General features: G+C 44.5%; 2 protein-coding genes across 5 annotated transcripts in view; one reads left to right on the top strand and one right to left on the bottom strand.

The window, feature by feature from the left end:
* The window catches only part of UNC5C (unc-5 netrin receptor C), a 259,726-nt gene extending 256,099 nt beyond the window's left edge, over nucleotides 1-3,627 (top strand). The window contains exons 16-17 of one of the 2 annotated variants that reach the window (XM_068941581.1): nucleotides 1,630-1,808; nucleotides 2,044-3,627. In XM_068941581.1, the coding sequence (XP_068797682.1) occupies nucleotides 1,630-1,808; nucleotides 2,044-2,209 (345 nt within the window). In that variant the 3' untranslated portion in view covers nucleotides 2,210-3,627. The remainder of the gene's footprint in view (nucleotides 1-1,629; nucleotides 1,809-2,043) is intronic. The other variant, XM_068941583.1, reaches the window with a different exon arrangement.
* Nucleotides 3,628-12,887: 9,260 nt separating this feature from the next.
* The window catches only part of BMPR1B (bone morphogenetic protein receptor type 1B), a 257,589-nt gene continuing 247,711 nt past the window's right edge, over nucleotides 12,888-22,765 (bottom strand). For all 3 annotated transcript variants that reach the window (XM_068941585.1, XM_068941584.1, XM_068941586.1), the window contains 5 exons: nucleotides 21,085-21,277; nucleotides 20,150-20,447; nucleotides 17,596-17,771; nucleotides 16,154-16,284; nucleotides 12,888-14,094 (listed from right to left, as the gene is read on the bottom strand). In XM_068941585.1, the coding sequence (XP_068797686.1) occupies nucleotides 13,969-14,094; nucleotides 16,154-16,284; nucleotides 17,596-17,771; nucleotides 20,150-20,447; nucleotides 21,085-21,277 (924 nt within the window). In that variant the 3' untranslated portion in view covers nucleotides 12,888-13,968. The remainder of the gene's footprint in view (nucleotides 14,095-16,153; nucleotides 16,285-17,595; nucleotides 17,772-20,149; nucleotides 20,448-21,084; nucleotides 21,278-22,765) is intronic.

Below are 22,765 nucleotides of genomic sequence, written 5' to 3'. Positions count from 1 at the left end.
TTGTCTGCTTTTGAGACAGTTTGGAGTTTTACGGGGCCTTCCCAGCAGCCAGGTTTACACAGAGCAACAAGACGGCTTACAGAAGAACAAACATTGACGTTTAACAGCAAGCAGTTTGCACTAGATTTTCTGGTTGCTCAGGGCTATGATCTGGCAGAGGCGAAGCTGCTGCCCCCCCATTTCTGCCAGTGTGACCTCAGGCTGGCCACACTGTAAAAGAGGATAATTGGAAACGCAAATGAGAGTTATAAAGGGAGAACAAGTGATACTTGCCTTTTATTTTTCGCCCAGCGTGCTTTGATAGCTTAAGATGAGAAGTGCTGCATGTGAGAGCAATGTCCCTGCTGTACAGTGTAGTGGGCAGTGCAGGTTGTGTTCGGCTTCGTTCTTAGCAGCCCTGCAGGGTCTCGTCGAGAAGCTGCAGCTTCCTTGCACCGGCATCAATGTGTTGGCTGCCAAAAAGCAGCACCCTGGGTACCTTGGGTCCTGCGGTCTGGGGGTGCAGCTGTCCCAGCCAGGAGCAGCCCTACTGCTTTTGCCTTCAGCTCCTGCTTGCGCCGTGGCTAGGGACGCACGCTCTGCTTCAAGGCCATTCCTGAACCCTTGGGCAAGGGCTGCGATAACGTTTGAGACGATCCGTAAAAGAAGCTAATGAGTGATGTGACTTGCTGAGTAGATCAGTACTGCAAAATCCTGACTTAAAATGCATCTGCAGGGATGTCTTAAAAATCGGTACTCCCTCCTTCCTCCCCTCTTCCCCTACCCCACTCCTGGTCTTTGGGATCAGCAAGCCACTGAGCCAGAAATATGGCAAGGGAAGGAGCTGTCGAGCTCACGGGACTGCCTTTCAGAGCCAAGCGGAGCGCTGGCCTTGGGGAGGAGGGCAGACAGCCGCGCTCTAAGCACTCCCTCTGTCTGTCTTCAGTGCAGATTTAGAGCCGCATAAAAATGAAGGATCAGTCTGTGCAGTATTAACCGTTTCTCCGTGGTTTGTCCTGCATCAAAGGCTTCGGAGAGCACCAGTGCTGCCCCTCAGGGCACGGGCAACGGGAGCAGCAGCCGATGCAACTTTTGGGGAAAGCGTTCCCACCTGTGGTCCAGCTTTCTCAGTGTGCAGAGCACCTGGGGACACATGCACGCCCGTGCACGGACATGCACAGCTCCCTTACTGCTTTATGTCGCCTTACACGCAAGGGCTGCCACACAAAGTAGTTAAATACTCAGCTTTTCTTATGTGTGGATCCTAGCTTCAACTTCTGAGACACCTTTTTTCACTCAATTTGGCCCTGGGAGTAGTGGTAATTTGCTCTAAAACATATCAAGTGCCTGATCTTTCTTTATTTCAAGTAATTAATTTAATTAAGCAGGGCTCTGTGTTTTCCAGCTCTAGTAACCTTCACCCTCAATAAAAAAAAAAAAAGAAAAATCTGCTGTCCATCTGAAGTCAGCTATTAATACATCTCTTTTTCAACTGACTAACATAAATGCCTACACAACTTGATTAGCAGAGGTCTGCTGCCCCTTTAATGCAAGTAAAAGCACTGGGCCTAGGAGGAGACCCTCCTGTGATTGTTTCTGCGTTCAGTAACAGCACTGCAGTGATTTTTTTTCCTTCCTTTCCAACCCCAGGAACCTGCTGGCATCGATTATCCTCTCATGGATTCAGCAAGCACCATCACCACGATCGTAGGGCCCAGCGCTTTCAGCATCCCCCTGCCAATCCGGCAGAAGCTCTGCAGCAGCCTCGACGCTCCCCAGACCAGGGGCCACGACTGGAGGATGCTGGCCCACAAGCTGAAACTGGACAGGTGAGCAGGGCCGCCTGCGCGGGCTCGAGTGGCAAAGCCGCCTCCGAGGTATCCGCACCCCGTAGGGTGCTGCTGAAATAAGTGGCAGCAGCCATAACCTACAGCCTAGCCAGACTGACCACTCGGGATGAGCGCCCTCACGGTACTGGTGGTGGGTATGGCTGGGATGGTCTGAGTTCATGTGAATTCACTTAACAGTCATGCAAAAAACGAGTTTCCCGTTGGCTTGTTACAGGTATCTAAATTATTTTGCTACAAAATCAAGTCCCACTGGGGTGATCCTGGATCTCTGGGAAGCCCAGAATTTCCCTGATGGCAACTTGAGCATGCTGGCAGCAGTTCTGGAAGAAATGGGAAGACACGAAACCGTTGTTTCTTTGGCAGCAGAAGGAAATTACTGATGCAGCCTTGGCAGGATCAGGAAGGACAGACACAGGGAGTGGTAATGCCCTGCTGTTACACATGAGAATTGAAGAGAAAACCCAGACCAATGAGTTACACAAAAGACACTTCAGAGAAGAAAGCAAGCAAACAAAAAAAAACCAGCCCTGACCTTTACACGTGCTCTCCTTGTACATTATCACAGGATCTAAAAGAAATCATGCAAAGTTGTACCTTGAAAATATAAATCAACCTAATGTTCCTCTCGGCTTGGCTGTACACTGCTTGGTACAGGATTTTACAGTTTCCTAGGAAACGCTTTTTATTGCTATCCAGATATATGGATAAACTTTCTTAACAATCCCAGTTTCTACGGATGTTGTTTACATCAAATTCTGGACAGGGGTAAGGAGACTGTCCATGGCTCTTTATATTTTTTGTTTAAAGCCATTCTAGACAAAGCTATGGACAGTTGGTTGTGGCTATTTCAGATTATTGGTTTCTGGTGAAGTCAGACTTTGGCTACAATTGTGCACATCGAGTGTCTCACAATGATCCTCCTGTCATTATTCTGTTTCCTAGACCTACGTGTAAAAAACCCCAGAGCTGCAGAGGGGTGCATCTGGAAAGCAGGTACTCTGGGTGCTAAGCAGGAACAAACATAACGTTCCCATCCTTGCCCAAGGGAGGCCCCTTGAGCCTGTGTGGAAAATAGCTGTAGGACAGTGGGAAACATAGGATGGGAGTTAATTTTCCATTCACAGCCTAACAAACACCCTTTCCACCCCTTGGCGATATGGGGAGGCTGGATATGCAATTCAGAGTGGTTAGGGAAAAAAGAAATCCAGAAAAAAATAAAAAAGAGATTTTCCTATGATAATTATTTACTAATTAGTATCTAGTGCAAGGATTATAATGATTACTATTGTTATTATTATTACCATTCTTACTTTATTTCTAATTTTGTCAGCAGCAGGATGAATCGTTCCCATTTTGATAGAACCTGTTGTCCCCTTCCTGAAGGTCTCCTAGGACATTTCCCACTATATTGTCTGTCCTTCCCTTCTCCAGCCATTGTACACGTCCTCCAAAGTCCTCTGCTAGCCCACAAGGGTTGCTCACACGGTATTAGAGTTGCTGTGCTTTATGCCAGCTGCAAAGCTGGTTCAAACTGGTGGAGCTCCCCAGAAATCACTGGTCCGCACCAGCAAAGGATCTACCCAGCGTGTCTCCCTGCAGCGAATTGTGACATATTGCGACTCCCCCAGTTTGCTCCAGGAAGCACTCCTACGCCAAGGTGACTGTGAAGGCTGGAGCGCGCCCCATCCCATGCTGTGATCCAGCCTCCCAGTCCAGCTGCACGTAGCCCGTCGTTTGGGAAGCAGATGTGCAAGCGTATGGAGGCACTGACGTTGAGCACCCGATCTGTGCATCCAAGGTGAGCCTCCAGAGACCTTGCTTTATTTTTAAGAGATTTGGGAGCCAGCAGCTCCCATGAGTTTCAGACGGAGCCAGAGGCACTTACTCCCACTGAATAACACCTCTTTGCTCAATGGCTGTGATAGCCAAGGCTACTGGGCGTAAGAGGAAGGCTCCTTTCTGTCGTTTCTGGGTGAGAGCCACTCGCTGGATCTCTGTGGCTCTTCCAGAGCTGCAGCCAGGGCAGTTTCTCCCGCATGCCCAGTGCAGCGCGGTGGAGGCCAAGCCCCGTGCATTGCAGCTCTGTGCTTTGGCTCTGCCCCGGCTCCCGATTTGTCACGGTAGCTCTTGCACAGGGCGTTGCAGGTCCCTGTGAGCTGACCAGACACATTTGTTTCCGTGCCACATCCCTCTTGGCCTCTGCCAGCAGATAAAGTGGGAACTTGGCAAACGGAGCTAACTATTGTTTTTTCAGTTGTCACCACAAACATATTTCATTTTCTGCTCAGTGAAAAGACTGACTCTTTAGTGCAACACGGAGCATAGTATTTCCGTAGTTTTAATTCCAGTTTTGTTTGTCCTTTACTTCAGCTGCAGAGAGCACTGCCTCCCCAGCCCATTCACGCCGGGATTTGAGCCCATGCCTGGTTTTTGCTGTTGTGTACGCACCCACACATATGCACACACGCACAAATGCTTTGCTCACACGTGTATTCTCCCATCACATTCTTCTCAAGACTTGTTTTGTTTTCTTTTGGGGTTTTTTTTTCTAATTCTCAGCTCCCTAACACCAGGGGTGTTTTCATTAAGTGCTAGGCGGTGATCACAAAGCACCCCCTTTCTCATAAGCAGTAACCCAGCAATTTACAAAGGATCAGACCAGGCTTCCCGTCAAATCCAGAGAGCAGCGTGCACAGGTCTTGACTTTCAGCATCTGTCTGTATTTTGGCTCCGTAATCACCACCTCTGGTGAACGTGGAGGCCTTCTAATACAGATCCAGCCAGGGCATCCTTTTCTTGAACGACCTTCCTATTTTTTTACCTTAAGCAGTTGATCCAGAGCTCTTGAAGGACAGGGCTCTGCTTTTCTCCCTCGTGCAGCCTTCAGGTATAACCAGTTATACTTAGTTCCTACTTCACTGGCTTGGCGCTTTCCCCTTGTGGGCCCAGTCTTTGGTCTCTGAAGTCCAGACTGGTTTGGGCTCTCGGCTGGGGGCTCTCACTAGGTGGGCACCGTGCAGCACCTCGAGCCTGTGTGCCTTCTGCCAGCTCTCTGTGCTCCCCCTTCCCACCCGGAGGCCCCCTTCAAGAAAAATAGATGAGTAACTTTCTTAAGACTTTCTGATTCTGGGACAGAAAACAGAAAGCTTCTGCAGCTCCTGTGTAAAGGGGCTCCCTTGCGAGGAAAAGGCTGGCTCTAATTTAGCGGAGCAGTGGATGGCAATGAGCACCATTGCCTCTCCCGGCATAGGCACAGAGTGAGGGGGAGAAAGGACAGCAAGATGTGCTCAAAATACCATTTTAGGGGGAGAACGCTAGCAGCAGACCTTCTCTCGTGATTGCTTGTACACACTGCCATCTCGTGGGGCAGAGCGCGAACTTAAACACCGATACCAGGCACTTCGTTTAAGCCTGAGAAAAGTTATCTTAGCAAAGACTTTTCCATGAGGTGGCTCTTTAAAATGACAAATAATATTGGCAGACAGAACTGACTCTTAAGAAGTGTTGTAACATTTTATGTCAGGTAAGCAAATTTGTTTTAAAAAAATGACTGCAGGCTTCTTATCCTCCAGTTGTTACTATTTTTAAATGCTTAACCTTTTAGTTGTCCACCTTTGGTAATGCGCTCTGTAGCAGCTTTGCTGCTCATCACACCATCTCTTCATTACATGTTGATTGCTAGTGATATAAATAATATATATATATATTATATAAATATATATGAAATATCTACTGACTTCAAGGAAAATCTTTAATTTCTGATTTAGGATCACTGTTGGAGGCAGTCCTTTTCACCTGGTTTTGTTAAGTTCTTTTGTGTTGTGTTCTTGTAAAGGTGGCCGTCAGTGTATAGGGTAAGTCTATTTTTTTTGTTAAGTTTTCTAATCACAGCTGATCCACTGATCACACTGACCGGTGCAAGACCTAAGTACCGTTTTAATGAATCTTGAAAGTTTTGAGGCAGTTAGGGTCTCTTGAGTCAAGATTTGCTTCCATGGGAGACCGAGACTTTTTCCATATCCCTGGCAGAAATGCAGACGCTCATGAGACATGTTGCAGACATGGGCTGCGCGCAGAGCAAAGCATGTCTGTTACTTGGGTTTCTTGCTATTTCTGTTGCTTACATATAGAATAAATGTATTTACATGCTGTAAGCCCGTCATTGTGGACAGTGTCCTAATGTCTTGTATTGCTACTTAAAATAGTTTCTTTTTGGTTCTCCTTTTCTTTTTCTTTTCTTTTTTTTGGGGGGTGGGGGGAGGCATGGGGAAGGGAGGGATGGCGACCATTAGACCATTGTATGTTCTAGGCAAGTAGTTCCCACAGCACCGAGGTTAATTTTAAACAATTTTTAAACAATTTTAAATACCGTTAAGGTTTTTTTTTGATCTCGTGTTCAAGGCACTTTGTAACCTACCTTAGTGAGTGCTCAGAAGTCTTTTCAGGTATTATTACTCAGACCCTCGTCTCGCCCCGGAGTGACTAGTTGTTTGTAGGCTAGCTTAGCTAGTATCAGATAGGGAAAAGAGGCAAGAGGATGGTTTGTGAATGAAAACTGAACCTTTGGCCCTTCTCCTGCAAGGCATCCAGTGAGATATTGACTTCAGGGTCACCACTGCGCTCCCTTCCTAGCTTGTAGGTGAAACCTTGAGTTTATAAAATGAGCTGCACTGCAGATCTGTAAATGCTGAAGCATGTAACGCTGACATCCTTTGAAGTGGGAGTCTCACAGAAATGCAAAGTGTGTGTGTGCGCGCGCGCGCGTGTGTGTGTGTGTGTACAAACAGTACACACACACACACACACACACACACACACACACACACACACACACACACACACACACACACACACACACACACACACGCACACAAAGGAAAAAATAAAGGGCACGTACTGCTGGAGGCTCTTAGCTCTGATGTTAAGTTGCAGGCATCCTCCATCACTCTTCTGCTTCCTCCATCACCAACTTCTGCTTGGGAAGATGAAGGTCAAAATTCAGTGCTGCGTCATCCCTGCAAGGTCGGCGAGGCAGTGCTGCGAGAACCAACAGTGTAAAAACTGGCAAGCAAACAGAGTTGGACTTGTACCAAAGCCACAGAAATGAGCCCTCAAGTTTGGTAGGTCGAGCTCCTCTCTCAAAAGAGGATCGTTTAGTTTATTTGCTTACTTGTCCTTTAAGCTTGGCACCTGGTCCCTGAAATCTGAAAATCCCTTTATCTGAACGTCCTTTGATAAGCTCTGCCCGTATAAAAAGAGCAATGATAATGCAGAGCTCCCACTAACCTCTGTCACTGAACGGGTACTTCACATTTTCTGTGACGCTGGTTAAATGTATTTAATAGTGGTTCAGTCTCTGCAGCTGTTTACAAAGAAATTAATTGCTGCGTGCACTGTACGATGGGCCTGACCTCTCCAAGAGCATCCTGAAGTGATGGCATCCAGGTAACTGCCTGGCTGCCTTTTAAGAAGCAGGATGTCACATTTGCCAACACGCGGTCTTCAGGCAGAAGCAGGGTGGGCCTCTGCCTCTCGCCAGCTGTGGGCTTGCAGCTGTGTGCGACAACAGCCCGTAGCTGAGCAGAGCTCGCGCTGCGGCAGGAGCTGCTCTGGCTGCTCCCCGCTGGCTCTTGCTACAGCTTGCCAGCAAATTTGGGAAATTAAGAAGAATAAAAAGCAAAATCAGTCTAGAAAGTAAACAAAATTAGAAAGAGTGGGAAGCAAAACACTCTTCTCCCATAGCGCTTGTAAATCACCTTGCAAAAACACCCCTCCCCAACTGTGAGTAAATAACCTACTTCTTCAGAGTAGAGCGTATTGAGAGAGCAAAGTTATGGCATTACGTGGCATTACCATTTTGGCACATCTGTGTGGTTGACTTTTTTTTTTACTGGTATATGTTCTGTCTGTTAATATTGAAGAGTGAAAAAAATACGTGAAGTTCATACCCTCGATACCTTTCTAAAGCATAGAAGGAGGGCCCATAACAACGGAAACGTCCGCGTGATCCAAGCTGCGACAGTCTAGTGCGGCTCGCTCTCCTGCTGCTGTGTCACAGCCGCACTACGGAAGCGCTACGAGGGTCCCGGGATTTGTTTTCTTTGCGATTCAGATATGGAGAACTATTTTGTTTGGTTTTTGATTTCCCTATTGCTGTATCTTCTATGCAATTCCTTTTCTAAAGACTTACTTACTACCGGAGAAGTGCTAGCCATTGCATTATTTGTATTGCTGTACAGTGGAGGTGTGGTTTACTAGTTCTGAGTGTGCCTCTTACCCCCCTCCCTTTTTCTCCTTCCCTCTGTTTGTAAATGCCTGCATTTATTCTGTCAGCCTGACATGTACAAAGTGTAAGAAAGAATTTTTAAACAGGTAATAAATTATATTTATAAGCAACTGAAAAAAAAAAAAAAAGGCAACACTACCTTGTGTTCAATTGTTTAGTTCCTGGAAGGTGGGAAGGAATGAGGAGCCTCATATTGATTTATTTTCAAAATTGACGTGCTCAGAAGAATTGTTTCTGCACATAAAAACTTGCATAGTCTCACTTGTAGGATACTGTTCAGGACACTGTAGCAAGTGTGGAATAAGCTATTGTGGGAGCCCAGGCAGAGGAACCCACCCAGTGCCAGCTCGCTCTGGGGAACCCCTTGCAGCTGCTGGCGCTGGCGGCTGCCAAGGCTGGTAAGTCATTGAGCCAACACTTGAATATTTGTTCTGGCCTGACCAAACAGACTCATCTCAGTGTTTCTCCAGTAAAAAGGACTAACTAAGCCACTTTAAATTCCAGGTTATTGCCTACTTTATTGACTTAGTGTATAGAATTAATCTGGGACCAAGGACAAGTACTTGAATGGCCTCATGTGCCTTTCTCACCAGGTCAAATGGGGGTGGGGGGGGTGGAGAGCTCCAACAAGAGCTGGCGCGAGAAGCTGTCAGCCTACTCGTTTGCAGCCTTGACTACAGGTGACCAGATTTAGGCCAAGTGTAGTGCCCATTTGGAGGACAGTTCTATAACAATGAGGATGGTTCGGTCAACCAAGGTTCTGGGATAGAGGCTGGACCAGGTTTGTGGCCAGCCACTGCTTGCTTACCGTGCTTGGGCCTAGCCAAGGCCGTGGAGATCTGCTTGGCAATATTCAAACTGGTAGAGCCCAGAAGTTCAAGCTGTGGATACATCTTCAGAGACATGTTATTTGAGGCAATCAGTGTCCAGAAGCAATACTGGGCATTGCTGAAGCATGCTGAGCAGAAAACATTGCTGTGGCTAAGTTCCAGCTACAGGTTTACTCCATCTGAAAACCACTGGACCTTTGGCAATGTGGAGGGAGAACTATTCTTTTTTCTTTCATTTTATCTTACCATTATCTTCTGTGGTATAAGAACAGGTAGCTTATATATAAAAACTACCTAGGAAGAGGTAGCTTATATATAAAAGAGGACTTGGAGCTTCTACATGAAAAGAGACTATCTCAAGGGACATGAAGCATAACAACAGAAAATTAAGGAAAAAAAGAAAAGATAGGAGGAACAGACACAGAGAGCAGAGCGGTGGGGAACAGCCTGAAAACTATGGGGCACGGCGAGCTGCGGAGAGCTGCGGGCAGACCCAGCGCGGTAAGGGCAGGGCAGGACTGAACGGCGGTGACGTGCCAGTCCCACATGCCACGTAACAAACGCGGGTAAAACGTTCTTCAGCAAGCACGGTCCTTTCCAGCCCACGTACGGCCCGACCGAGTGACTTGGGAAATGTTGCTTGAAAATACCTGACAGGATCTGCTGCTGAGTATGACAAGAATACACGGGTCAAAGTAACGTGGTTTGCAGGGTGCTGGTTACCGGCAAAATTGGGCTGAACAGATGTAGTTTACACATGCCTCTGCAAACAACTAGCGAGACAACTACCCGTTAGCAAATGCTGAGCTGAATGTTACCTACTGTTGCCTTCCTTTTGTTTTGCTGCGGCGCAGGGCTGGAAAAATCTAGGTTTTTGTCCGTACATAGATATGCCATATTCCTATGCCTGTTGTGCTATTAAAAATAGAAGTCATAATTTGTGAATATTTGGGGGAAAAAAGGGAAGAGGAGCCTCACAAAAATATTATTCATATGCCAAATTTCTATAGATTTACATAATCATCTGTAAAATGCAAGTGGCTGCTCTGTAAATGATAACTTGTATTTTAATTACTATTTCTCTCTTCACTGAGTTGTGAAAGGAGGTGATGATTTTTTTTTTTTAATGTCACTGGAAACATATGCAACATCTTACAGTTTATTTATTTGCTCAAAGGGAGAAATCTTTAAAAACCATACATAAAAATGAGGCATGGCCAAAATAGTCTCACCAGTGAAAAGAAACCCAGAAGTCGTCTTTTTTTACGTGAAGAGTAAATGAAATTAAAAAGTAATCTCTGTCACAGGGAGATGGAAACAATTTTATTTGGGGAATAGTAAAACAGCCATATACAATCTGAACAAATACAACATAACAAGTTTGTTCCCCATTTTTTCTAATTACAGTATTTACAGGTTTCATAAGGCACTGGTTCTCAAAAAAGAACACAAATTAGTTTCTTAGTCTTTACATTGTCAACCTTTTCTTTAAAAGAAATAGTTGTGTTTGTGCTAGAGACAGGATAGCAGTTGCTAGATGGCATCTCTCTTCCTTTTGTTTTTTTAAATCCTTCTCCCAACCTATCTGAGCTATGCCAGTAAGTCATTAAACTAAACTTCCTTCAGTGTTTTTACATTTGAAAATCGTATTTCAGAACCTGCTGGCACAGAGGCCACCAGGCTCTTAGCCCTGACATCCAAGTCCTCATCAACAGGCACTGCGACACTACCGAAGTCTGGAAGTGACAGTAAAAGGCTGTACAGGTGGCAAAATAAAAAATACATGTACTAACGGGAATTCACTGTACATGTTGGAACCATTACAATTATTACATTTTGAGCGTTGCCTAAAGTTAACCGTTCATCTGGTAACGCAGCTGCCACAGTGCTAGAACCAATGTCTTGCAAGCTTCACTTAGGCCATTCTTCTGCCCTGAGGAATCCTCCTTTAACAGTATCATTGATTACAATAGGTATGAGATTTGAGGGCAAAATCTGGCCCCTTTAGTCTTGGGAGAAAATGGACAGAAATTAGTTCCATAACTGCAGACCCTTTGTTTTCTTGGATGTGTGTCTCCTCATATATATATATTTATTTTCCTACATAGCACTGTTGCAGTGATTTGTCATTTATGTATTTTCATAAATAAATATTATGTTTTATTTAGTGCTTTATCATCCATAATAGTTTACTCTTGTTCCACATACTGGAGTTATTCCAGACTCCCAACTGAACATATATATATTCTTATATATATATATTTATATATATATATAAAAAACACATAAACTTGAACATTTAACATACACACATTACATAACCTATCAACCAGTATCTTAGATCCCTTCCTTTTGGAACAAAAAAGCAGGACTCGTTCAGAAAACCTGCAGGCGGCGAGCTGGGAGCATGAAACTGGGTTTTCCATCTTCATCGTGGCACAGCTCTGCCCGCGCGAGGGCAGGGGCAGAGGAAATTTCACGTTGCTGTTTTCGTGAGCGCCCCTCGCCGGTGAGCCAGGGCAGAGGACTGGATCTGGCCGTCAGCCTCGAATCAGGGCATTTCCCACCCACGTTTATCTCACAAGCTAAAACGTACGAGGCGAAAGGCAAAACGAAGGAATCTCCACGTAGGATCTCAGCGCGACAGTTCCCACCTACACCGAAAGCCCTCGGGTAGGTCATCAGGGATTCATTTCCCCTCCTATGTTACGTTTGCGCATGTTAGATACTCCTGATGTTTCTTCCCACTTTTCACCCCTGCTCTCTAATCGTCAGTGAGGCCACCACATTCAGAGGGATGATTTACAGCAGAAACCTCACGACTCAGTTCACTGAGAAGACAGAAAGATACAGTCTGAAGAGAGGATGGGCTATTCTCCTTACTTTGGGCCAGACATTTTCAAGTAAAGGCACCTAAAAAGAGGACCAAATTCTGCTCTCACATATGCAAGCATGCTGCTTATTGAAGCCAATGGAAATCACCAGTTGCCCTCTGGGGCCAGGATTTAGTGTACTATTAAGTCTCAGAGATTTTCTTTTTGTGTTGCTTAGCATTCTTGGGGTACCGGCAGGGAAACTGCAAAAAAAGCACTCTAATTAATGAAAGCCCTCTGATTAAACTTTTTAACGCCTACAATCACGCAGGTCTTGCTGGTTCGCTTGAACCTCACATTTTTCTCTATTAGCTTGGAAGTATAAAATTGCAATTTTTCAAACTATAAATACCTTCAGGGAGCTCTGAAGCTGAACTCCAATTATATATACCTAGCTACCACAAATAAATCAGTTTTGTCCAAAAAGGAGGAAAAGAAGCATTACATAAATGCTGAGGATAAATGCAGCACGTCCATTACTTCAACTCCGAAATAGGCTTGTTATAATCAAAGCAGCATTTGTAACAACTTATTTCAAACTTAAACTGAACGCTGTCTAGAGAAACAGGACAGAGGCAGGCAGAAAAACAAAACAAAACAAAATAAAGGTAAGAACAGTAACTCTCATGCAGCTCGGCTTTCATAAGCTGACAAAGAACAGAAACCTCCCCAAAGAAAACGCCTCGCGTGGGGGACTTTGCCTTCCTGTTACCTCTCATTTCCCCTGCCACAGTTTTAACATTGCGACGGCTGCTAGGTCCCCAGGAAGGGAGGCTGCAGAAAGGCAGCTAAGCCCGTGCCGCATCGCCGTTCTCCTCGCTACGGCCCTTCGGCTCGGGAACGGCGGCGCTACGCAGCCTGCAACCTGGCGGCAGGCCCTGTCCCCGTGCAACGGCTCCCACAGCCTTCGAGGCCGCTGCAAGGCCGTCCAAAACAATAAGGCGGCCAAAGTCCAAGGCCAGATTTTGGTCTGCAGTGCCCTAAAGCGCGTCTTTATTTCGCTATCCCAACATTTCATTTTTCTTTCATCTGAAAAGGGAACGTGGATTTTTTTTTTCAAACTCTTGTTGTACTCGGGTATCCCACTTCTAAACAACTGAAGGAACAAGTTAATAATTCTGCCTCACAACAAACTTTTCTCTTACCCGGCGGTTTTGTATGTAGGTCAGCGCAGTTTCATTTACCAGTGGTGCCTCTCATTAACGCAAGGCTGGTAAGAAGATCCAGACGTGTACTTCGGGGGACTCGCTCCCCTCCTTTCTGCTCACAGACAAGATATTTTGTTTGGCAGAGGGGAGAAAAGCACTCAGAAAAGGGGCACTGGTTTATTATCCCAGCAGCACGTCCATGAGATTTCCTAACAGAGCTAGAAACATGAAGTGCTTCGGGGGGGAGGAAAAAAAAAAAGGAAAGCAAGTCACGCTGAACCATATTCGCTCTATGGCTTCTGATTATCTTAAACGAAGTATGAGCTCCCCCGTGACAGGTCACCTACAGGGACTCAGCAACCCGCGGCTCTAATAGCAACAGCTCTAATTGGGCTCGAGCTGTATTGTGAAAACCACTCACATCCACAGCGCCACGGAAAGTGGGCTCCGTAGGCAGGTGGCTTTTAAGGCGGCTTCTATTACAGTTTCTCTGAGCTTCACAGACTTTCTCTCTCCCTCTCGCTCCGTTTTTTTTAATGCTGGAGTGCAATAGTCTCTCTATAAATGAAAAAGTCACTTTGCTTTCATTTTTCAGCATAGTTTCTTCTAGTTTTTTAATGTAACAATATACATCTTTTTTACTTCTAACCAAAAGTTTTATTTCCATAAAATTTAAAGCAGTATCTTTTTAAACAATCAAAATAATAATAATAACAATAATAATAATAAAATAATAAGTGGCTTTCATGGAAAGCAACACGTATAACCTTAAACCAGTTACTAAAACTGTATTCCCCATGTAAACAAGGGCAGACGAGCCTCCTCCAAACTTGGATGTCAACATTTGGCTGATTTTGCAAAGGATACTCTCCTCAAAAGCTGTCAGACACGACTGCATTCGAGGTGCTTCTTAGGGAAGGCTTTTGATGCCTCTCCATGACGTCTTGACTGCAAGAGAAAGTCCGTTTTGGTGGGCTTTCGCAAGAGCTGCCTGTTGCTGGATCAGAGTTTAATGTCCTGTGACTCTGACATTTTGGCAAGCGTCTTCTTGACCCGCAGGGCTGTGAGGCGGGACGCGGGGTTGTGAGCCCAGCACTCCATCATCAGCTTCCCCATCTGGCGGAGGCACTGCGGGGGCAAAGGCAAAAGCAGGTCGCACCCGGGCAGGGCAAGAGAAGGCTGCTGCTGGTGGCAAGATCGAGAAACTAGAGGCAGAAGGTCTTGTCTAACGGCGGCCGAAAAAGACCGACGTTCTGGGTTCTACTGCTTTTCAAGAGCCTTCTCCTGTATATTAAATAGAGCTCTCAAAACGTGGTGATTACTCTAAAATTTATGACAACTTCTAGTCTATATTTCTAGTCTATATGTAAACTCAACAAAAGCACTTTTCTTATCTGCCCTTCCCCAAACCCTTGCAGCAAATTTTGCTTAGCACGACCACTATAAACATGGCTTTGTAGAGAGAACGCTTTGCCGGAAATTCAGTGGAATTAGCCTTCCTCCAGCAGCAGCCAGGCCCCGGGGCTATGGCACAACACGAACACACAGCTTTTCCAGCCTTGGGAAGGCAGCAGCAGCATGCTGTATTCCTGCTCTGTGCCTACTGCTGCCATCTGAACAAAAAAAGGTCAGGTAAACCACCATGCCCGCGTGCCCTGCTAGCCCAAGGTTTCACACTGCCTGAAGATCTGCTTGATTCAATAGGAAAAAAAAAAAAGTTTTGAAATAGTTCGCCTGCGCCCGTGAAGCTACAAGGGCTTCTCAAAGTAGGACTCTGAGAGAGTTTTAGTTGAGAAGTGCTGGCTAGCGTTGTCAAACTCTTCCACGTTGTCCACCACTTCTTCATGAGGCCCAGAAAGGTATTAAGCCTAATACCCATTCACAGTGCCCCATCAACCTAATACCTTCCAGATTAAGATGGATTTCTATAAACTTCTGTTGGTGATACACAAGGTTTTATGCACTAGTAAATTTGCCTCTCGCTGCCATAAGCCCCGAAATGGGATTACCGACTGGGCTAATCAATTTATGAAGAGTAGTTATTTCAGCAAGTCTCCTCAGTCCTCACTACGGGTGCTGCCACACCATATGAGCCTTGTGCCCCTGCGCAAAAGCCTTTCCAGGCATCTACATGAACAGCGCTTCCTCCTGTGTGTTTCCACCTCCTCGAAGCCTCAGCAGGTTTTGATTAGGGGCAGGACAGGCAAGATGTGGTTAGATCCTTCCTACAGTGGCTGTTAATGCAGGTCCTCAAGTCTCCCGGGGAGGTGGTTTTATTTTTGCCTGGCATTCCCACATTGCCTACAACTCACATATTGCAAGTCTTTTATCTAACTGCAGAATATTCATCTAAGCACTGCCATTCCCAAATGACAGCTGTCTTCTGCTATTGCAAAAGACATTACAGCATTATACGGTACCAATTAGCATGATTAATGACTTCTCCATAGCACGGCAAGTTTGCCTGTTGTGCATCCACTATTCATCTCTGATTCCTAAAGCGCAACTTTGCTTCATTATACATTCTCAATGGAAAGAGTTCAGATTCTCCCCCACCCCTCAAACAACCAAATTTTACTTTGGAAAGCGTTTTCTTGATCCTACATCTCTTCTGAAAGGCCACATCTGCAGGCCGTGCTGTTAAAATGCAAAAAGGCACATGAGTACCATTTCCTAAAAGATGGAAAGAGGTGAACAATAAGTGCTTTATTTTTGCTGCCTGGGCACGGTGCTCACTATTACTCTATGTCCGTAATACCCTAACAGTGAAACTTGACATCATGTGCTCAGGTTAATGTGCTATCATGGTAAAAATACCATTTCTAAGTCTGATCACAGAAAAGCTGGACACTTACTTCATTTTACAGAGGTAGAAAAAATTTGCTTCTTTTTTTTTTTTTAAAAGCCTTTAAAGAAGCTTTTTTTTTAAAAAAAAAAAAAAGAAGCTGGGAATTATGGCCTATATACATTGGTACACGCTGAAGCTGCTGCTGGGTACTAAGTGTAAGTTAAATTCTCTTCCAAAAAGCGTTAACAGTTTTGGCTAGCCACTCACTCCTCCAGACGTAAAATGATACAGAATTAGGTCAATATCTCACTCGCTCGCTCTGATCAAAAATACTGCAAATTTGGGCCTTAAGCCAATTTAGGTAGTAAAGCACAGGCTTCATTTGGAAAGGGGCGATACCTCATCGCTGCTCCATCTGTTGGGAAATGACGGGCGTAGCCTCTTGATGCACACGATCTCCCGCATGTCCTCGTACGAGGGGTCGCTGGGCACCAGGTCATGGTAGGGCAGCTGGTATTCTTCGACTATTCCTGGGAAAAAAACCCAACAACAAGTTGTGTCTCGCTTGCAGAAGACATGTGCCACTGTCGTCTTCTCCTCTTTTTCTTCTCCTCTTTTCTTTATAGCAGTTCGACCATAAAACATTTCCTCTGGCCCCAATTCTCATTTAAACGTGGCCTTTACTGGGCGAGTTTCATGCACACACTGCGGAAAGAAAACCTGGCTTTCTGCCTCACTGTAGAGTGAGCGCACGCTCTCCTCGCTCGCCATTCCTGTTTTCCGCCGCGAGGCAGGGCGTGCGCACCTAGCACAGACGGACCCTCACCCTTTCTGCACCAGCAGTGATCGTGATGATGAAGGTGGTATTACAGATTTTACAGAGAACCACTGCAATATATTATACAATATACTATAATATTAATGTGTCATATATGTAATACATAATATATAAATGCAACATTAAAAATTGCAAACACAGGAATCACAGTGCTCTTGAATGAAATTCAGCTCTTCCAGGGCAGGCACAGAGCACAGTACTGCAGGCTTTAAAAGTCTGGACTGGTGAACGCAGCACAGACCCAAGAGACGCATTCTGCTCTTTCTCAGCACCAACGTGGTACGCAACCACTGCCAAATCATTTCTCTGCATCTAAGTTTGCCCAGTGGCAAAACAGAGGTAATAACACCCATCGTTTTTGCACTGCACTGAGCTCTGCGTGTGGAGTACATAGAGCCTGTGCATAGGAATAGAGCTAGACCCCAACCCTGCAGCTGGCTGGATCTCTTCATCACTGCCCTCTCCACCACTTGAACGCTTGATACCAGAAAGAAGCACGTTACTAGTAAGACAGTGATGTAGTAAGTGCCATTTTCCCTGCTTTTTTCTACTTGTCTTGTAACTAGATTACTTATTTTAAGTAGTGGCACAGAATACCCCCAAACTGTTTGCCTTACGTTTAACAACAACAAGAAAAAATCACTATTTTCTTTCTGCTACCATAGCTGAATGTCCCCAGTCCAGCCAAAACGTGTAGCCATCTGAAAAAGCCCCTAGATGAGCCCCTTATCTCCCCTTCAATGTAGACCCCGACAGCCCCCAAAACAGGCCATTAAAATACACTAGAAATCTCTGCTGTTAAAATAGCACTGACTGATGCTGTAAAGTTCACCAGAAAACAGAAACGAAGAGTTACCTGCATGGTTTATCCACATGTGTTTACTGCAGTGAAAACGCTTACCCAGAGGAAAGGATGGAATGGAAGATTTGGGTTATAAACTGCGTTTGCTGAAACAATTAAAAGCCATGTCACTGCCATCAAAAAAGTGTATTTGCCATTTACCTCCAGACACACATCTCCTTGCTATCTCCCAAAGAATGAGCCCAAAACTGTACATATCAGCCATGATGTACGACTGAAAGTGATTCCTATTCAAGCTTTCATCCAGCACCTCGGGAGGCATATAGCGTTTTGTTCCCACACGCGTATTTGGAGGAATGTCTACCTCGTTCGTATCGCTACAAGACACAAAAAAAAAAAAAGAAGGCATCACACATGCAATAAAGTAGCTCGAAAAGAAAGCAATTTAGATGGGAGCAGTAGTAAATTCAAACCACATCCAGGCTGGAACAAGGTCATAAGTAATGCATGATCTTAATGGCACAATTCTTATAGGGAAAGCCTCTTAGCGTGAGCCGCCGACCCTTCCTAAAAGGCTTACTTGCCTCAGGCAATATTAAGCATTCAAATGCACAACCGCGATGGAGATAAGACTCAACAGGGATGCTGCATTTGGGAGATTTCATTACCATTAAACTAGACTAATGCTGGTGATAACAATCAACTCTTCATTAAATGTTATTTTCTTAACATACTCCGCCACCTAATGCTTTCGTCTTAACAATTAATGGAGGAGACTACATAGCTCGGGAGTATCATTTAACCCTACCAAATCAGACCTGCAAGCAAAAAGGGTCTGCCTAATTTTTGTGCATATGCGTTATGCCTGACCTCTCCCAACCTTTCCATGCCAAGATGTAAAAACAGCCAGACGTAAGCGTGCAAAAGATCTAACCACATGTGTCACATGTCACACACACAGACCACAGGAGACAACGTATAGCTAACAGGAAACAAATGCTCACTAAAAACACAGCTGTTTATTTTGTCTTCATTAACTGAGAGTCTGCTGCATCAATTTTAGTGTTTTTAGAGGTTTAAGATACGGCATAAACTGTGGTTTGCTTAAAAAGGCCTGTTTCCCTTTCCGCACCTTCAAAACGTAAATATTTTAAATATGATAGTTATAACAAAATCTTACAGAATAATCACACAACTTCTTATATAATTTTGTTCACCTATCATTACAGAAATGACCAACAAGCAGAGGGAAAAGCTTGTCACATTCACTGTCATTTAACATACGTATGCTGGTGCGTTTGTGCATACCCACAAAAACATGACATAAGTCCAGTGACCTGCACTGACTTGCAGTATTTCTAAAAAAATAAGGCAGGCAGAGAATTTTATTAAACTCATTATTTTTCAGCAGATCACATCTCTTTCACCTACTTTTTTCTGTTCCTGGCCATTGTGTAAGGAGGGATTCTGTCTGAGAAAAGCTGAGTGTGTGCTGTGAATTCCAATTGGATTACGAAATATATATATATACACATATGCATGTGTGCATATATATATAAATATAAATATACACATATGCACACACACACACACACACACACACACATATTTCATATATATATATACATATATAGAGACCTTCTTCAAGTAGTTTCTAGTTTTTCTCAGGTCATGCCTAAAAAGTGTGTTACTGTGCATTTGCCAGGCAAAATGTACCTGGAAAGTGTAAATTGCCTTCCCTGAAACTTTTACAGCGAAAGGCATGTTTCCAAGTTGTTTCTCTTCCCCAAAGTAAAATTATTTCTTCCTCATCTCCCAGAGGAAGGTCTGGTTCATAAAGGAAAAGCCTCACCCAGAAACCTGATAGAGGAGTCAACGGTGAGAAGGGCATATAAAACTGTCCTTACTTTCACTCTGAGTAATTTCAGTTCAAGATCTTGTACAGAATAGTTTTTTGTTATGCTTAAGGGAACCCACGTTTTCAAAGCCGACCTCTGAGACTGAAACCTTCACTCTATGGGGCCACGTTTCTGTGCTCAGAAAAATCACAGGGTTCGTAACATACATCTCCAGCAGGAACAGACCTGAGAACTCAAACTCCTTTCAGACAGAGCAAACAGCTCTCAGACAGCAATGACTTCTTCATGAATCCCAGGAGTGCGCCAGTCCTACCTGTCTGCTCCTTCTCAGTTGTGTAAACACATAACCATTTTTAAAAATCAAATTTAAAAGCCATTTCAAAAATCAAATCTGTCCCTTGGCAATGTGATTTGTAGGAAATGAAACAAAATACAACACAAGTGGGGTGCTTTTCAATAAATCCCAGTTTCTAGCATGTGCAAGTGATGAATATTATTCCGTACAAGTTGTGAGTGAATTATTTAGAGATTAGACAAGCCGAAAGCTTCAGTGACAAGTTTATTGACATGATTTCACCTGTCAGTGCTACGTCCTTTTAGCACGCGGTAATAATATTCAGGCTGATACAGAACAGACCTGATGAAAACTGAAACGTTTATGCAAATGCAACTAATGTTGACAATTATTACAGAGCAACCATTTATACACCTGCACGATGCGTTTATGTGACGTGCTCACCTCCGGAGGGAGCCCCATCTCAAACACGCGTGAGCACAGCATGAAAGGTGTGCACATACATTGCACGTGCTTACTCACACGAGCACACGCACTCAGGAAACAACATAACCAGTGTCTCATTTATCAGCTTCCGTTCGGTCTACTTAGATCTACTCACCTAATAAATTTAACAGCCAAGCCCAAATCTGCTATACAGCAGGTTCCGTTCTTTTTCACCAGAATATTCTTACTTTTTAGGTCCCGGTGGGCAATAGCCGGTTTGCCTTGAGTGCTGAAGATCTCCGTGTGCAGGTGGCACAAGCCGCTCACCGAGGAGTAGGCCAGCTTTAGCATGGCTTTCGTGTCCAAGGTAGTGGATTTCAGATAATCATAGAGTGAGCCATTCTCATGATAGTCGGTGATGAGATACAGCTGGGTCCAAGATCCTGTACCTTTAATGTCTGCAGCAATGAATCCTGCCCAAAAGTAAAGATTTTCCAATTAATACTTCTCACGGCTCTCTCGGATGCCTCAGTGCGCTGAACTGTCAGCTGCATCAGAGGTTTTGTTTTCACGCTTTGTTCAGTCGCTTTTATCATCCTTCCATGCAGCTATGCTAAGGTCACCACCTCATGAAATGAGGACTTCTGCTGCGTGAGGCAAAAGGTCTGTTTTCAGGACAGCCCACAGTGAAGTTTGCCAGGGCTTTCTATCCCTCCCTGGCCCTTGGGAAAGCTCAGCCTCATCACGAGATCCTCCCTTCTCGTGCTGGCCGAGGCATAGGCAAGCAAACAGGTTAAAAAGATTGTCTGGAAAGCTCTGTAAAAGCTGTGCATTAATTTACCAGCCTCAACTTTAGCCTTTCGTGTATTTACGAAAGCCCGTGTGCTCAACGACAGGCGGCAGAATTAGAAGTGCGCTGGCTGCAACAGCCTCCAAAGCCAGTTACTCTTTACTGCACAGGAATCCTTAAAACATCTTATTTTTGTAAGGTATGGCATGGCTAATTGTGGAGCACGGTGGGTAACAAAACACGCAAGAGGACGTCGGACAACAACAAACAGCAAATTAAACTTAAGGATCAAATATTTAAAAATCTTTAATTCCACTCACCGAGAATATTTTCATGCCTCATCAGGACAGTTTGGTAGATTTCTGTTTCTCTGAACCAGCTGGCCTCCTCCGTGGTGAAAAACACTTTTACAGCTACCTTTTCTCCACGCCACTTTCCCATCCAAACCTCTCCATAGCGGCCTTTTCCAATCTGCTTTACCATCTGAATCTGTTTTGCTATGGTCCTTTGAACCTGCAAAAATCCCAAGACACGCAGTTAGAACTTGCTCGGCAGAAATTTTCTGCGTTCGTCTTGGTCCTGCTTCCTCTCCTTTCTGCACAAGAATCCTGGCGAAAACGGGAATGCGCAGACTTTGCAAAACGGATTTCTGCAAAGCTTCACGGCACGGAAGCTCCCCACCTCCCGCGGAATACACAGCCAGCGAGGTCACTGCTGGCAATGCAAAGACGCCTTTCTAGACATTTCCAAAATGCACCATGGCAACTCAAGAGAGGAAATTAGTCAGTGCGAATAAAACTTTTGACTATTAATCTTAAAATTTTTATTTTCCTGTGGAAAATTTTCCCATTTTGTGGAAATTCTTGCTTTTTGCTGGAAAAGCTTTGATAGAAAATATTCCTGGCCACCCACAACCCCATTCGGCTTTTAAAGGACGAGGTCCTTTTATTTAAAACAGGAACGTTGTTACATATCCAACACCTTTGATCTCAAGGCTGAGACTCAGAACAGTCTGTGCTCCAAAGCAGTCAGTGCTCCAGAACCAGCAAAACTATTGAAAGCAGCTTCCTATTTCCTTCTAGCTCTTTGAAAATCCTGTCCCTCGTAATTTCAATATATAAATTTGGCTTTAGGAACCTTAGCCTTAGGAGTCAGAAAGGCTTTAGGACCTACATCAATTTTAATAAACCTCGTTATTTAGTAATAACAGTAAGAAATGACATTTTTCCCAAAGATATGGAAGAGTAGCTTTAAATTGCTGTTTTCTAGTGACTGTATCAAAGCCTCTGTGCAGCTGTATCAGAAGACCAACGTAACCAGCAGCACTGCAGAGATACCCACCCTTTATAAGGATGATGGGCTGCACGTAGAAGACTGAACGAGTCTACATTTAATAAACTTTTATGACCACGAAAATTCTTGGGCAAATGCAGACTAACACAGTCCCATAGGACTGGGGCATGTTGGCAGATGACATACTTCTAAAAGTTCACAGAAGAAAAAATCAAAGCAGATGCTGCAACACAACCCGCTACCGTTCACGGTTGACTCAACCTCACCCTAGTAAAACAAGATGTTAAAATGTCACCTTCTTCTGCTTCAGTCTTGCCAGTTCGACCCACAGCTAACGATTTTTGGTCTTGTAGGTTTTTACAAGATTTTTGAAGAAAATAACTTCATAGGCTGTAATACACTTTCATCTCTGACTAACAACTTTTAATTTGGCCCAGGCTGTTGGTAAAGTCCAAACTTGTGCAAATTTAAGGTCTCTAGGTTTTGCCACCACGCATACACAACTCTCAAGGAGCTTACTGCAGCGAGTCTGCACCGAATCCCTATGGAACCAAACGTGTTTCATGTAATCGCAAGTATTTTTGCAACTGTGGCTGACTAAAATAGACAATCAAAATTGGATTTTAAAAGCATTTGCTTCCCTCATTGTCTCTTGGAGGTCCAGTGAAAATTAGGTTTACTTATAATCTCTAGCGGTGGAAAGTACAG

Source organism: Struthio camelus, chromosome 4 (genome assembly GCF_040807025.1).
Source record: "Struthio camelus isolate bStrCam1 chromosome 4, bStrCam1.hap1, whole genome shotgun sequence".
NCBI classification, from domain to species: domain Eukaryota; kingdom Metazoa; phylum Chordata; class Aves; order Struthioniformes; family Struthionidae; genus Struthio; species Struthio camelus.
Note: the sequence above shows the minus strand (reverse complement) of the source record. Positions and strands in the feature narration are given on the sequence as shown.